Source organism: Ixodes scapularis, unplaced genomic scaffold (assembly GCF_016920785.2).
Source record: "Ixodes scapularis isolate PalLabHiFi unplaced genomic scaffold, ASM1692078v2 PGA_scaffold1__304_contigs__length_218370807, whole genome shotgun sequence".
In the NCBI taxonomy this organism is placed as follows: Eukaryota; Metazoa; Arthropoda; class Arachnida; order Ixodida; family Ixodidae; genus Ixodes; species Ixodes scapularis.
The window spans coordinates 85,617,056-85,628,849 of NW_024609846.1; the positions used below are offsets into that span (position 1 = coordinate 85,617,056).

At 49.7% G+C, this 11,794-nt stretch overlaps 1 protein-coding gene and 1 long non-coding RNA gene across 2 annotated transcripts; one reads left to right on the plus strand and one right to left on the minus strand.

Moving 5' to 3' along the window:
- The first annotated feature begins 3,008 nt into the window (after nt 1–3,008).
- LOC115326238 lies at nt 3,009–3,521 on the plus strand. Its single transcript, XR_005717778.3, has 2 exons — nt 3,009–3,246; nt 3,323–3,521. It is a non-coding gene; the product is annotated as an uncharacterized LOC115326238 (long non-coding RNA).
- Nucleotides 3,522–6,954: 3,433 nt separating this feature from the next.
- On the minus strand, nt 6,955–10,939 carry LOC121835770 (P2X purinoceptor 7-like; the record flags this gene model as incomplete). Its single annotated transcript, XM_042290257.1, has 3 exons — nt 6,955–7,108; nt 10,596–10,802; nt 10,878–10,939. Coding segments are annotated over 3 exons (423 nt in total), but the record flags the coding sequence as incomplete, so codon positions are not given.
- Between the last annotated feature and the right edge of the window lie 855 nt (nt 10,940–11,794).

The window sequence follows — 11,794 nt, forward strand, 5'->3', positions numbered from 1 at the left end:
AGCAGCTGTACCACCAGCGACAGCCATTGCCATGGAGGAGGCAGTTACACCACCAGTAGCTGCACTACCAGCAGCTGCACCACCAGCGTCAAATCTTACTGTGAAGAAAAAGCTGAACGCAGCACGAAAACGAGCTGGATGTCAACCGCTAGAAGAGTGGACGCAGGCGACCACCAACCACATGTACTGGTCTGCCATGGCTGCGGGAGGCAACAGGGAGCTGCTCGTCGAGATCTGGCTGAGCATGCAGAACCACGTCATCGACAAGCACACTGGTCACGGGGGCAGCTACACGCGGTGTGTGCACAACGAAATTCTCGAAGCCACAAAAATGTGGATGGATCCCAGTAAGTTATTGCCTTCATAGCCTAGTTTGCTTTTCCTAAACCACATTCTTTCTTCAGACTCCCCGGCCTACAGTCACTACAAGCAGATCACTGGGAACAAGCGCCTCCTGAAGGACCTGGCCCAGATGTCCCCCCACGGCCAGACATTCGCCCTGGAATCCTTCCACAGCGTCCTCATTGACTTCGCTCCCAAGTCCCGGGCATTCACTCCAGAAGGCATGCGTGCAAGGTAATATTATGATCAAGCTGCATTAATGTTTAATCAGTTTGCATATAATCGTTTATCACCTGAACCTACTACGACCTGACTTAGTCCTTTTCCCCAACGACTAGATATTGGTCTCTCAAAGTACAAGAGAAACGGTCGAATGACAATTATTATTGCAAACATCATCCCTAATAAAACACCATTTCACTGCAGGACTCGAGTGGCAATCTTGCATTTCAATGAGAACGCTGATCGCTGCCAAGCTGAGACACAAGAGGGCAAGCCACGCTGGGCGGTGAAAACATCCAAAGCACGCAAGGGCCACCACACAGCTTGTCCCGTCAAGACAGCACCCACCTACAGTAAGTGTGGCATTCATTTTATGGTCGTTGACTTGCTCGGTCATTTGATAAAGTGAAAAAAAAAAGAACCTTCAATTCCAGGCTACGTTCACAAGCTCGTAGAGGAGGTGATCGCAATCAATAGTCGATGGCGGTGTCTTGCTACTGCGGCGAAGGCCAGCACAAACATCTTTCCGGCGCCCATGACTACGGCCTTTGCCAGGCCTTCAAAGGAGGAGTTAGTGGAAGCACGGAGGTCCCGCTTCGGCCGTACTCTGCAGTAAGGGCACTCTCTAAACTCATGTTTCATTTCCGCAGCCTGAACGAAGTATACCTGCCAGTTAAAATGAGCGTCCTAGTACATCAATGACTCTACTTTCACAGGACTCCCTGAACATCGCCATGCCCTCCATGCAGCCTGCCATCTCATCCTCAAAGCCAGTGGTAAGTGTGGCTGCAACGAAGCGATAACCGGTTTATAAATACGCAACCTTTTCTCTACAGAAATTCCCCGGACAGTACAAAGTCCACTCATTCGTCCCGCAGTCTCGTCATAAAAGCCAGCAGTAAGTGTGGCCGCTGCACGATGCTAGCTAGCAGTTCTGTAACTACCCAACCTTTTCTCTACAGAAATGCCCCAGGCAGTACAAAGTCCACTCAATCGTCCCGCAGTCTCGTCATAAAAGCCAGCAGTAAGTGTGGCCGCTGCACGATGCTAGCAATTCTGTAACTACCCAACCTTTTCTCTACAGAAATGCCCCAGGCAGTACAAAGTCCACCCAATCGTCCCGCAGTCTCGTCATAAAAGCCAGCAGTAAGTGTGGCCGCTGCACGATGCTAGCAGTTCTGTAACTACCCAACCTTTTCTCTACAGAAATGCCCCAGGCAGTACAAAGTCCACTCATTCGTCCCGCAGTCTCGTCATAAAAGCCAGCAGTAAGTGTGGCTGCTGCACGATGCTAGCAGTTCTGTAACTACGCAACCTTTTCTCTACAGAAATGCCCCGGGCAGTACAAAGTCCACTCATTCGTCCCGCAGTCTCGTCATAAAAGCCAGCAGTAAGTGTGGCCGCTGCACGATGCTAGCAGTTCTGTAACTACGCAACCTTTTCTCTACAGAAATGCCCCAGGCAGTACAAAGTCCACTCATTCGTCCCGCAGTCTCGTCATAAAAGCCAGCAGTAAGTGTGGCCGCTGCACGATGCTAGCAGTTCTGTAACTACGCAACCTTTTCTCTACAGAAATGCCCCAGGCAGTACAAAGTCCACTCATTCGTCCCGCAGTCTCGTCATAAAAGCCAGCAGTAAGTGTGGCCGCTGCACGATGCTAGCAGTTCTGTAACTACGCAACCTTTTCTCTACAGAAATGCCCCAGGCAGTACAAAGTCCACTCATTCGTCCCGCAGTCTCGTCATAAAAGCCAGCAGTAAGTGTGGCCGCTGCACGATGCTAGCAGTTCTGTAACTACGCAACCTTTTCTCTACAGAAATGCCCCAGGCAGTACAAAGTCCACTCATTCGTCCCGCAGTCTCGTCATAAAAGCCAGCAGTAAGTGTGGCCGCTGCACGATGCTAGCAGTTCTGTAACTACGCAACCTTTTCTCTACAGAAATGCCCCAGGCAGTACAAAGTCCACTCATTCGTCCCGCAGTCTCGTCATAAAAGCCAGCAGTAAGTGTGGCCGCTGCACGATGCTAGCAGTTCTGTAACTACGCAGTCTTTTCTCTACAGAAATGCCCCAGGCAGTACAAAGTCCACTCATTCGTCCCGCAGTCTCGTCATAAAAGCCAGCAGTAAGTGTGGCCGCTGCACGATGCTAGCAGTTCTGTAACTACGCAACCTTTTCTCTACAGAAATGCCCCAGGCAGTACAAAGTCCACTCATTCGTCCCGCAGTCTCGTCATAAAAGCCAGCAGTAAGTGTGGCCGCTGCAAGATGCTAGCAGTTCTGTAACTACGCAACCTTTTCTCTACAGAAATGCCCCAGGCAGGACAAAGTCCACTCATTCGTCCCGCAGTCTCGTCATAAAAGCCAGCAGTAAGTGTGGCCGCTGCACGATGCTAGCAGTTCTGTAACTACGCAACCTTTTCTCTACAGAAATGCCCCAGGCAGTACAAAGTCCACTCAATCGTCCCGCAGTCTCGTCATGAAAGCCAGCAGTAAGTGTGGCCGCTGCACGATGCTAGCAGTCCTGTAACCACGCCACTTTTTCTCTACAAAAATGCCCCGGGCAGTAAGTTTGGCTGCAGCAAAGGGTGAACCAGCTTATAAAGAAGCAAGTTTGTTTTACAACACTTGCACCAGGTGAGCACTACCAGGAAAGAATGGCCAATCCTGAAACCAGAGACCTGCAGTAAGGATATGTGTTGCTTTGCAATCATTTTTAAGTAGAATTGAGACCTATTCCAACATTTGGGTTTGGATTTCAGGACCACGAGAGATGCAAGCTTTGACGACTGATATCACCTGCCAGTGTGGATGCTAGAGGACAAGGAACACCAGCGAGCAAAGAAAAATATATCAGGAGGCCTCCATTTTTCAATATTTGTTAGCAAGGAGTGAGGCGTAACATTTATTTGAGAAAGTCTGGTCAGTATATTGTCTTCGGTGCAGCTACATTAGGGAAGTCAAGATAATCAGGACCCTATACTTACGAGTGGGCTACCATCTCACGCACTGTTCATAATGTGACCTCGACCGGAGTGTGACATTGACAACCAAGTAGAAGGACAGGGTCTGTCATTGCATGCCAGGAATTTTCAACATTGTCAAAGGAAAAATAGTAGGTTTACTGAAAGTGTAATGTATATTCAGTTGAAGCACACTAATGAACGTGTTCATGGCACGTTTCTTTTTTATAATTGAAGCATCTAATACCCTGGCGTTGATTTTCCATTTCATGTGCTGGCAAGCTGACAGGTTGAAGAGGAGTTACCACGATTACAGCACTGCTCGCCTGCGACTTTTTTAATAAATGGGGTTTTCAGCCAGGAGGTAGACTGGCAATGCTGAGTAAAGTTGTGCATAACTCGGATCACTCAGAGTTATTTTTAATGATATCCAAGCAGTACTGCCAGTCTACACCACGGTTTTCCCCCATCTGAATCATTCTCTTGTTTCACCTTTGTGCGATATCTCTCCTGTGTAGACCGGGAGGTGCACTGCACTCCAGATAGTTATAAATAAATGTTTGGAATAACTTTTCTGTTTCACATGACTCATCAAGAGAAGGTGGAAGCAGATAGAATGTAACCTAAAAATAACCTGTAGGATCCGGTGCATCGGGCATAAAAAATGGATAGAGGGCATTTTCTGCCAATAAAGGAATGGTGAAATCATATTAAAAAAATTGCGTCATGATTGTGCCCTGCAAATAAGCAAGTAGGTCTCGATGTACACGGTTGTCCACTGTTGGGGTGCACACGGCACTGCGTGGCTGATGCTCGGTGGAGCGCCGCAGTTGGCTGCCTTGTGAATTGGGGCCGATTAGAGATAACCATTGTCCAAGCCTTTGCTGCGTCGTCTGCTACATAAGCAACCGACGCGGCAATTACTTCGCTATGTGGCAAAGTAATTTTTTCTTGTGCGGGACACTTGCTGTGTGCCGGCTGGTTTACCTTTCTCAGAGGAACAAGTTGTGCAGAGCACTTGCAGATCAAAGTTTCTGAGTATCATGTGACCCCAAGGATGTAAGAACAGTGCTTGCTTCGCCTCAGAACATGGCCGCTGTGCCGACACTGTAGCAGATCACGCGGGGGAGGCTTGGCCCCTGGCTCTCCCTGAGCCTGCGCACTAATTGGCCCTAACTCGCAAGGCGCTCACCTGCGGCGCTTCGCGGAGCGCTGGCCACGCAGAGTGGACGACCCTGTACACCACTCATGTTTGTATACCTTTCCAAAGAGAAACTCGCATGACAAAGACATAGTTAATGTGTCCAAAAAAGCAATCGCATTTTATTACCTTCACAACATACATGACGGATTCACATATCTTTAGTGCCTTTCAAAGATCACATGGCACTATTGACACTTTGTCAATCAACGAAGGAATCAATACTTCAACATTTCTAACATCGCCGACAATCTGTGCTATTCCATGAAGCAGAGCTGTAAAAATGCTAACGCTACAACAGTAATCACAACAAGAAAACTCGTAATATGCAGCAAAGCTAACCAAGGGTGCAGTAATGACCCAGGGCTCACCTCAACCATCAGAATCTCCCTTTTCCCAGACACTGGCAACGCCACACAAAGGCAGGCATGGGTGGGTACTAACCCACGGATTCCTCTTTGTCTGGCCCCTATCCTCTGGCCTGTCCGGCATGGGTGACCCTGGCCGGCATAGCCCAAGAGGGTCATTAGGGCACACAAACCCCTCTGTGGCGGTCCACCGGCCTACCGGGCAGCGGATGAAAGACGACGACGTTACTCGTCGATACGAGCCCGGTGGCACGAGAGAATAAACAGAACGTTTTCACCTAAGCTCGGAGTCGGTCGCACCATCTCTTCCGTCTACAACATGGAACGCGCTACAAATTGGTGACCCGGACGTGATGATCGGCTCCGAGCACCTGCCATCCAGGGGAACGTTCTCCGCGGCACGGGACACGGCAGCGGCTTGGGATTTGGACGATTATGCGGGAACACATCTTCCTCGGCCCCCGCATCCGGATCCTCCGACACTGCCTCCGCCCCGTCGCGTCTGCCGCCGGCATCTCCCAGCAACGGGCTGCGACCACCTCGCTCACCCCGCCGGCACGGCAAGTCTACGTTCTTTGGCATTTCCACCACTGCCGCAGCCCCTGGTGTCACCCCGGCAGTCGTGCCCATCTGCGTGGTGTGGTGCTGGCCTGGCACGGTCGCGTGCTGCCACAACATGTGGGGCGTGCCGCACCGCGCCACGCTGGGGCATGGCAAGTCACGGCGGACCATACTGTTCTTGGCAAGACACTTCGCTAACCGACCAGGGCCTCTTTATCGCTGGTCATGCATTTCCCTCCGCTCGGTGCGTCACCTCCAGGGATGACGCTGTATCGGTCCCACAGCTGACCGCCATGTCCCTTGGAGCCCGAGCTGCGACGGAGCCCACTCCACATTGGCTGCACAGCACGAACGCATCGCTGTGCCCTTTCTCTGCTGCCGCATTGCTCCAATAAGCCTGACTTCAGCGTCAAGTCCCTGCGTGGTTTGCGCAGGCTGTCTTCTGCACCACTCTCTGCCACGTCGTCCGGCTCGTATCACTAGCCAACGGCAACAGCCCAACTCACTTGCTGCTGCCGCAACCACTCAATCGCTCCGTCCCCTACAGCCTGCATAGCTGCAGGCGACGGCTCTAGGGGGGGAGCTCTGTGGCGGTCCACCGGCCTACCGGGCAGCGGATGAAAGACGACGACGTTACTCGTCGATACGAGCCCGGTGGCACGAGAGAATAAACAGAACGTTTTCACCTAAGCTCGGAGTCGGTCGCACCATCTCTTCCGTCTACAACATGGAACGCGCTACACCCTCCACCACAGTAAGGTGGGAATCCGCTTGAGGAGGGGAGGGGGGGGGGGGTGCAGGCAAGTGAAAAAATATCTGCAATGTGGCTATAACTTTACGTACATTGTTTTACTGACTTCTGTCTTCGTTTATTTTATTGTTATGCTGTTGTGGTCCTGCTATGAAAGTTTGATAATAATTCTTCCTTGGTTTTCCTTTTGTTGCGAATAGATCACAGCCCTTCCCTTGGAAGTTTGCACCAAAGAGGAAAAACGAGCAGGGTTCCGGTTTATGTGGTCGGAAGGTGTGGACGCTCAATTCATAGACACTCCGTTGAGCGAGACACTGGTTCTCTGCTCGCTTTTCCTCTTTGGTGCAAACTTCCAAGGGAGGGGCCATGATCTATTTGCAGCAAAGAGAAAACAAATGAATTATGGTCAAACTTTCATAGCAGAACCACAACGGCATAACAATAAAATAAACGAAGACAGAAGTCAGTAAAAACAATGTACGAAACGTTATAGCCACATTGCAGATACGTTTTGACTTACCCTCATATGTTTGAGCCCCCAGAGTGGCTTTCAGTGACTGTGCCGAAAGCCAGAATATGAAGTGTCGGGAAACCGGCCCCTGATGGCCTTCACCACACAGGATGGCAGTGGTCGCCTGTTGTGCTGGCCAAGGCGCCGCCACAGCCACAGGACGCACTGCCGGTAGGCGGCGTAGCGGTTGCGCCTGAAAGAATAACCACAATAATTTTCTGTAAGACGCAATATCACAACCTTTTAAAATTGCAGATTCTGGGCTCTACCAGCAGAAACAAAAAAAAAGTGCTGCAACGGGCCCTCATGCCTGGGCAGCAACCGATCTAAAATAACCCGAAGAGCAGAGCAAGTTCTAGATTGTGTCCATTATTCTTTCCACAAATTCAATTGACAGGTGTGAACATTATATTAGGTTGTTCCAACAGACCAGATGACCAAAGCCTAACATGCACAACAATATGCATGTCACAAACCCTAAAATATGCGGCAGCACTGTCCATGCTGACTCGATCGAACTACTGCATCTCTTTGTGGCAAAGAGATGCAGTAGTTCACGCCAAAGAGACGGGGCATTGCTTTTATCATAATTGCTTGCACGCTATCAATAACGTTTGGATAATTCAGAGAGGGAATTCAATGAAGCTGAGGGAAATTAGCTTTTTTGTTGTTTTTTATCTAGTGTTCAAAGTCTCGACGCACCATTTCGTCTGGAAGCTGCACCTGCCGGAGTGGAATCAAGGGGCAATGATCAAGGGGCACATTCCGCCGTGATCAGCTTTTTTAACGACACAATTGCAAGCCCGTCGCTACTACCGAGGAGAAAATGGCCATATCAAAACTTCAAAGGCATCCCACGGGGGTCTCGAGTGGCGCAGCAGTCAGAGGCGAAACTTGAGCGCACTACTCCAATGGGTGTGAACGCTGCGTTCAGTAGTGTACCCTGAACGTAGCGTTTATGCATGTTGTGCCAACGTTTGTTGCAAAAGTTACGCCCGTTAGGTCCATAATGTGAACGTAATATTAGTGATAGGACGAATCACCGGAGATTTGGATTCGGACAGATTCATCAGATTCGTCGCTGGTTGCAGACGGCAGTGTGAAAATAGTCGTAAACTTCGCCAATGTGGACAGTTGTGCTTTTCTTAGGTACTGTTACTGCATATAACCAGATTTCGTCTTGCTTATTTCAACATATGGTATGTACTAAACTGTCGTTCTAAACCCTGGCAGGCGCCAAGGTCCAGCTGAGCTGATCGGTGTGGTTGACGTGGGCCTAACCAATGCACGGTTTCGCTTCCTGTGCGGTTTTGCGGTGATCGGTAAGATGTAGCAAAATGAGGAGTATTATACATAATGTGATGCAACGTACAAGAAATATATATTCAGGCAAGGAAATGATTTGTCTCCTTCTCTAGAGCTGCGTATGTCTGCACCTATAAGGCGCGAAAACTAGATGAATGTTGCTCGTCACAACTTCGACCGCGTACCGGCACCGGTGGCGAAGAAAAACGTTGCACTGTCGTTTCTCCGTTCTCGTCAGCGAGTTTTTTTATACGTAAACTTTATTTGACGAAAAAAAAAACACAACACAGGGGTGTCCAACGCAACTTCATTGTTTGCAACCAAACACTAACTAAATCGGATAGCATTAACCAGGAGTTTCACATTGTTTCCCGTGTGTCGATAGCAATAGGCGGTATTCACTGAGCCTGCAGGTTCAATTTTGCCAGGGAGCGCCACCGTCGATTCGCCATCTTCGAGGTCGCGGTTTGACTGGCTTGGCTACGCGGTCGTACAATTTTATATCGTTGAAGGAGCTTTCGTTGAACAAGAAAGAAAGAGGTTTATCTCGGGGGCGGGCCGTTTTAGTTTTCTTGTTGCCGCCGAGTACCGCGTGTGTAAAGGCTGAACCGCATGTAAGCGAGCAATGAGACGAGACGAGCGACAGCCACGACTGAAGCGACGACGACCCGCTTCGCTGTCGCTCGATCACTTGCGCGACGAGACAAGCCGCGTGAAAACGACGGGAGCAAGCGACCAAGGCGATCAGCGACGTTTTCTAGAAATCTAAAAACCGAGCGACAACCGACCGTGAGAAATCTCCGTCACTCGTCGCCGCTCGCTAAATCGCTTACATGCGGTTCACGCCTCACTGTCGCTCGTCGCGTAGCTCTGTTTTGGGATTTTTAGAAAACTTAGTGCTCATCGCCTTGGTCGTTTGCTCCCGACGCTTTCATGCGGTTTGCCTCGCGGCAACGAAGCGGGTCACCGTCGCTTGTCTCGCCAAATCGCTTACATGCGGTTTTTAAATCGCTAGGGCTAATGAAAAATGCGCCGCATCTTTCATAAGCTGCGCACTCTGTGAGCCGCACGGTATGTCTTTGCACAGGAACGAACACCGAAGGCAGGACGTATGTACGACACAGAGGCGATGGAGCAACGCGGTTACACGGCCGTAGTGCAGCAAATCCGCTAGAGAAAAACAACAAAGAAACTAGCAAAACAAAACAGAGTAATCACACCGTGCTACAAAATCACCAAAGTAGAAAAATCAGTTCTTGCAAGAGCTACCGCCGTGGGCACGGCGCGCGACACGGAGCGCTTCATGGAGCCGAGGGGGCAACGCGGCCGCGGTGAACGAGTCCGATAGCGACAAAAACGAACTAAAACACACAAAAAATACTGCTACGGCGCTTCAAAAGCACCAAAGTATAAGAATAACCCCTAGTTTCGGTTAAAAAGGCTCTTTAAAGTTGTAAAATGCTGCTAAACCACGCTCAAAAGGTCCGGCCATACGACACCCGCGATAGAAAGAGACCTCGAAGATGGCGACCGTGGTGGGCGATGCCAGCGAACCTAGCGAGTGACGTCAAGTGAATGTCACCTATACCTCAGTGGAAACTCGTTGGAGATAATCGAATCGAACATACTCACTTGTGTGGTTGTGTGCCACTATGACAGTAATTATGGGCACGAAATGGGTCTGTACCGAAGAGCACGTACGGCATCAATCTCTTACAGCGATGAAAAAATGCGCTTGCATTTCTATGTGTGTGCACCAAGCATGCCTATTGGGTCGTAATTTGGAACTGAAACCAATTTTCCCGAGATGTCTGGCTACCGTTCTCGACAAACATCCAAAATAATTTAAACAAAGCGGAACATTTTATTTATTACTGTGATATTATATTACAATATATTTAGTGCACTTTGTAGAATTCAGTGAGTATAATATCCCGAAAAGTTCAAACACTCATCAACGTGATTTGACAACCATGGCAACGCTCCGAATGTTTCCAAACTTTTCCGAATCGCTTGGGATTCGGCTACTTTTCCGAATCTTCCCGAACCTTCAGATTCGAATAAAGATCCGTCCCATCACTAGTGATAAGCTAAACTGGAGCTAACCAGATCTCACGAACTTGTTCTGAAGCAAGAGATACTGATGCAGCAATCGAGGTTTTGAACATTTTACTTTCTGATGACCCACAACTTCACAATGAAACACGGCACGAAACGCAAGTAAAACATGCGATGCAACCGCTAATGTGACTTCACATTTGAAAAGTAACGTGCGTAACGCTCACTGAAACAGATAGTAAAGTAGCTGTCTAACGTTTTACTGCTGGCGCCGGTTTGCAAGTTAGCCGAACAGCAAATTATGGCGTTGAACTCACTCGTGCGCTGTTGTGCCCATTCCGTCCTGGCGGTAGTGGCGCATCATGAGGTAGGCGACCTCGAGCACCCCCGGATTCAAGCACACCGTCTCGAAATCCGGGTTGCTTGTTAGGCAGCCAGGTTGCCTCGACGCGGCGGCGGGGTACTCGCGGCAGCAGACGCACTCGTCAGCTGTCGGCATCTGCGCGCAACATCCGCACTGGCACCTTTGAGAAAGAAGATAAGAAGAGAACAAGTGTAAATGACACATACAGCGGTGAAATAAACAGCGTATCACCCACCAGTCGGTGTTGCCGATCCGCCCCGTCTCGTCAAAGGCGCCGTCTTCGTCCTCGGACATGGCCGCCTGCTCGTCATCAGAGCCCGAACACGACTCCGATGCGCTGCTGTCGTATACATCACACGTCGGAGTAGCGTCGTAGGAAATCATCCCCAGGTCGGCTGTCCGCCGAAGAATGTCAAGCTCCAACGGCGTCAGGTCCTCGAGCGTACAGAACTCCGCCATGATCGAAGCTCGAATGACAAAGAAGTTCGGCCGGTGCGGCTACCTCGGGATCGCTGCGCGACGGAGCGTCGTTCAACGCCATTGGCCCGAGATCGTTTTGATATGCGTGCGATGACCAATGAGAGTGGTTTCGTTTTCGGGTGGATCCGAGGTTTGGCGGTCTTCATTTACATTTTTATTAAAGAAATAATCACCGTATGACTATATTTTTTGGTTTTTAGGGATACTTAGGGTGTCTTAATTCAGTTGTCATCATCAAAACACGAACTCAAAAACCGCTTGACTGCCCCTTTAATGAATACAAAGGTCGCTTTCTTAAAAAAGTGGGATCGGAGACAAGTGGGAATCCATTGAAGCGGAACAAGGAGCGTTTCCAGTGAACTCTTCTTTCGACTGCGGAGAGATTTGAAACGGGCGCATCACGCTTGTGGGAGGAGCTTCTCCTACCTTCTTGACTTGTAACCGACTATAAGTGTGTCCCCAAGCATTCCGGTGCTTCGATAGCCGGCAATGCCGCGGTCGTCGCCGGGGGCGATGCGTGTTATCGAGGTCGGCTACACGGTTATGCGTGTATGACCGAACGAAAACACGTTTTTTACAACCTCGCATGATTTCTGAACGAATAATCCGTTACTCATCGTGTAAATTTATGGTAATTTGTGTAAATAGCGTGTTTTTCACCCCAAATATTCG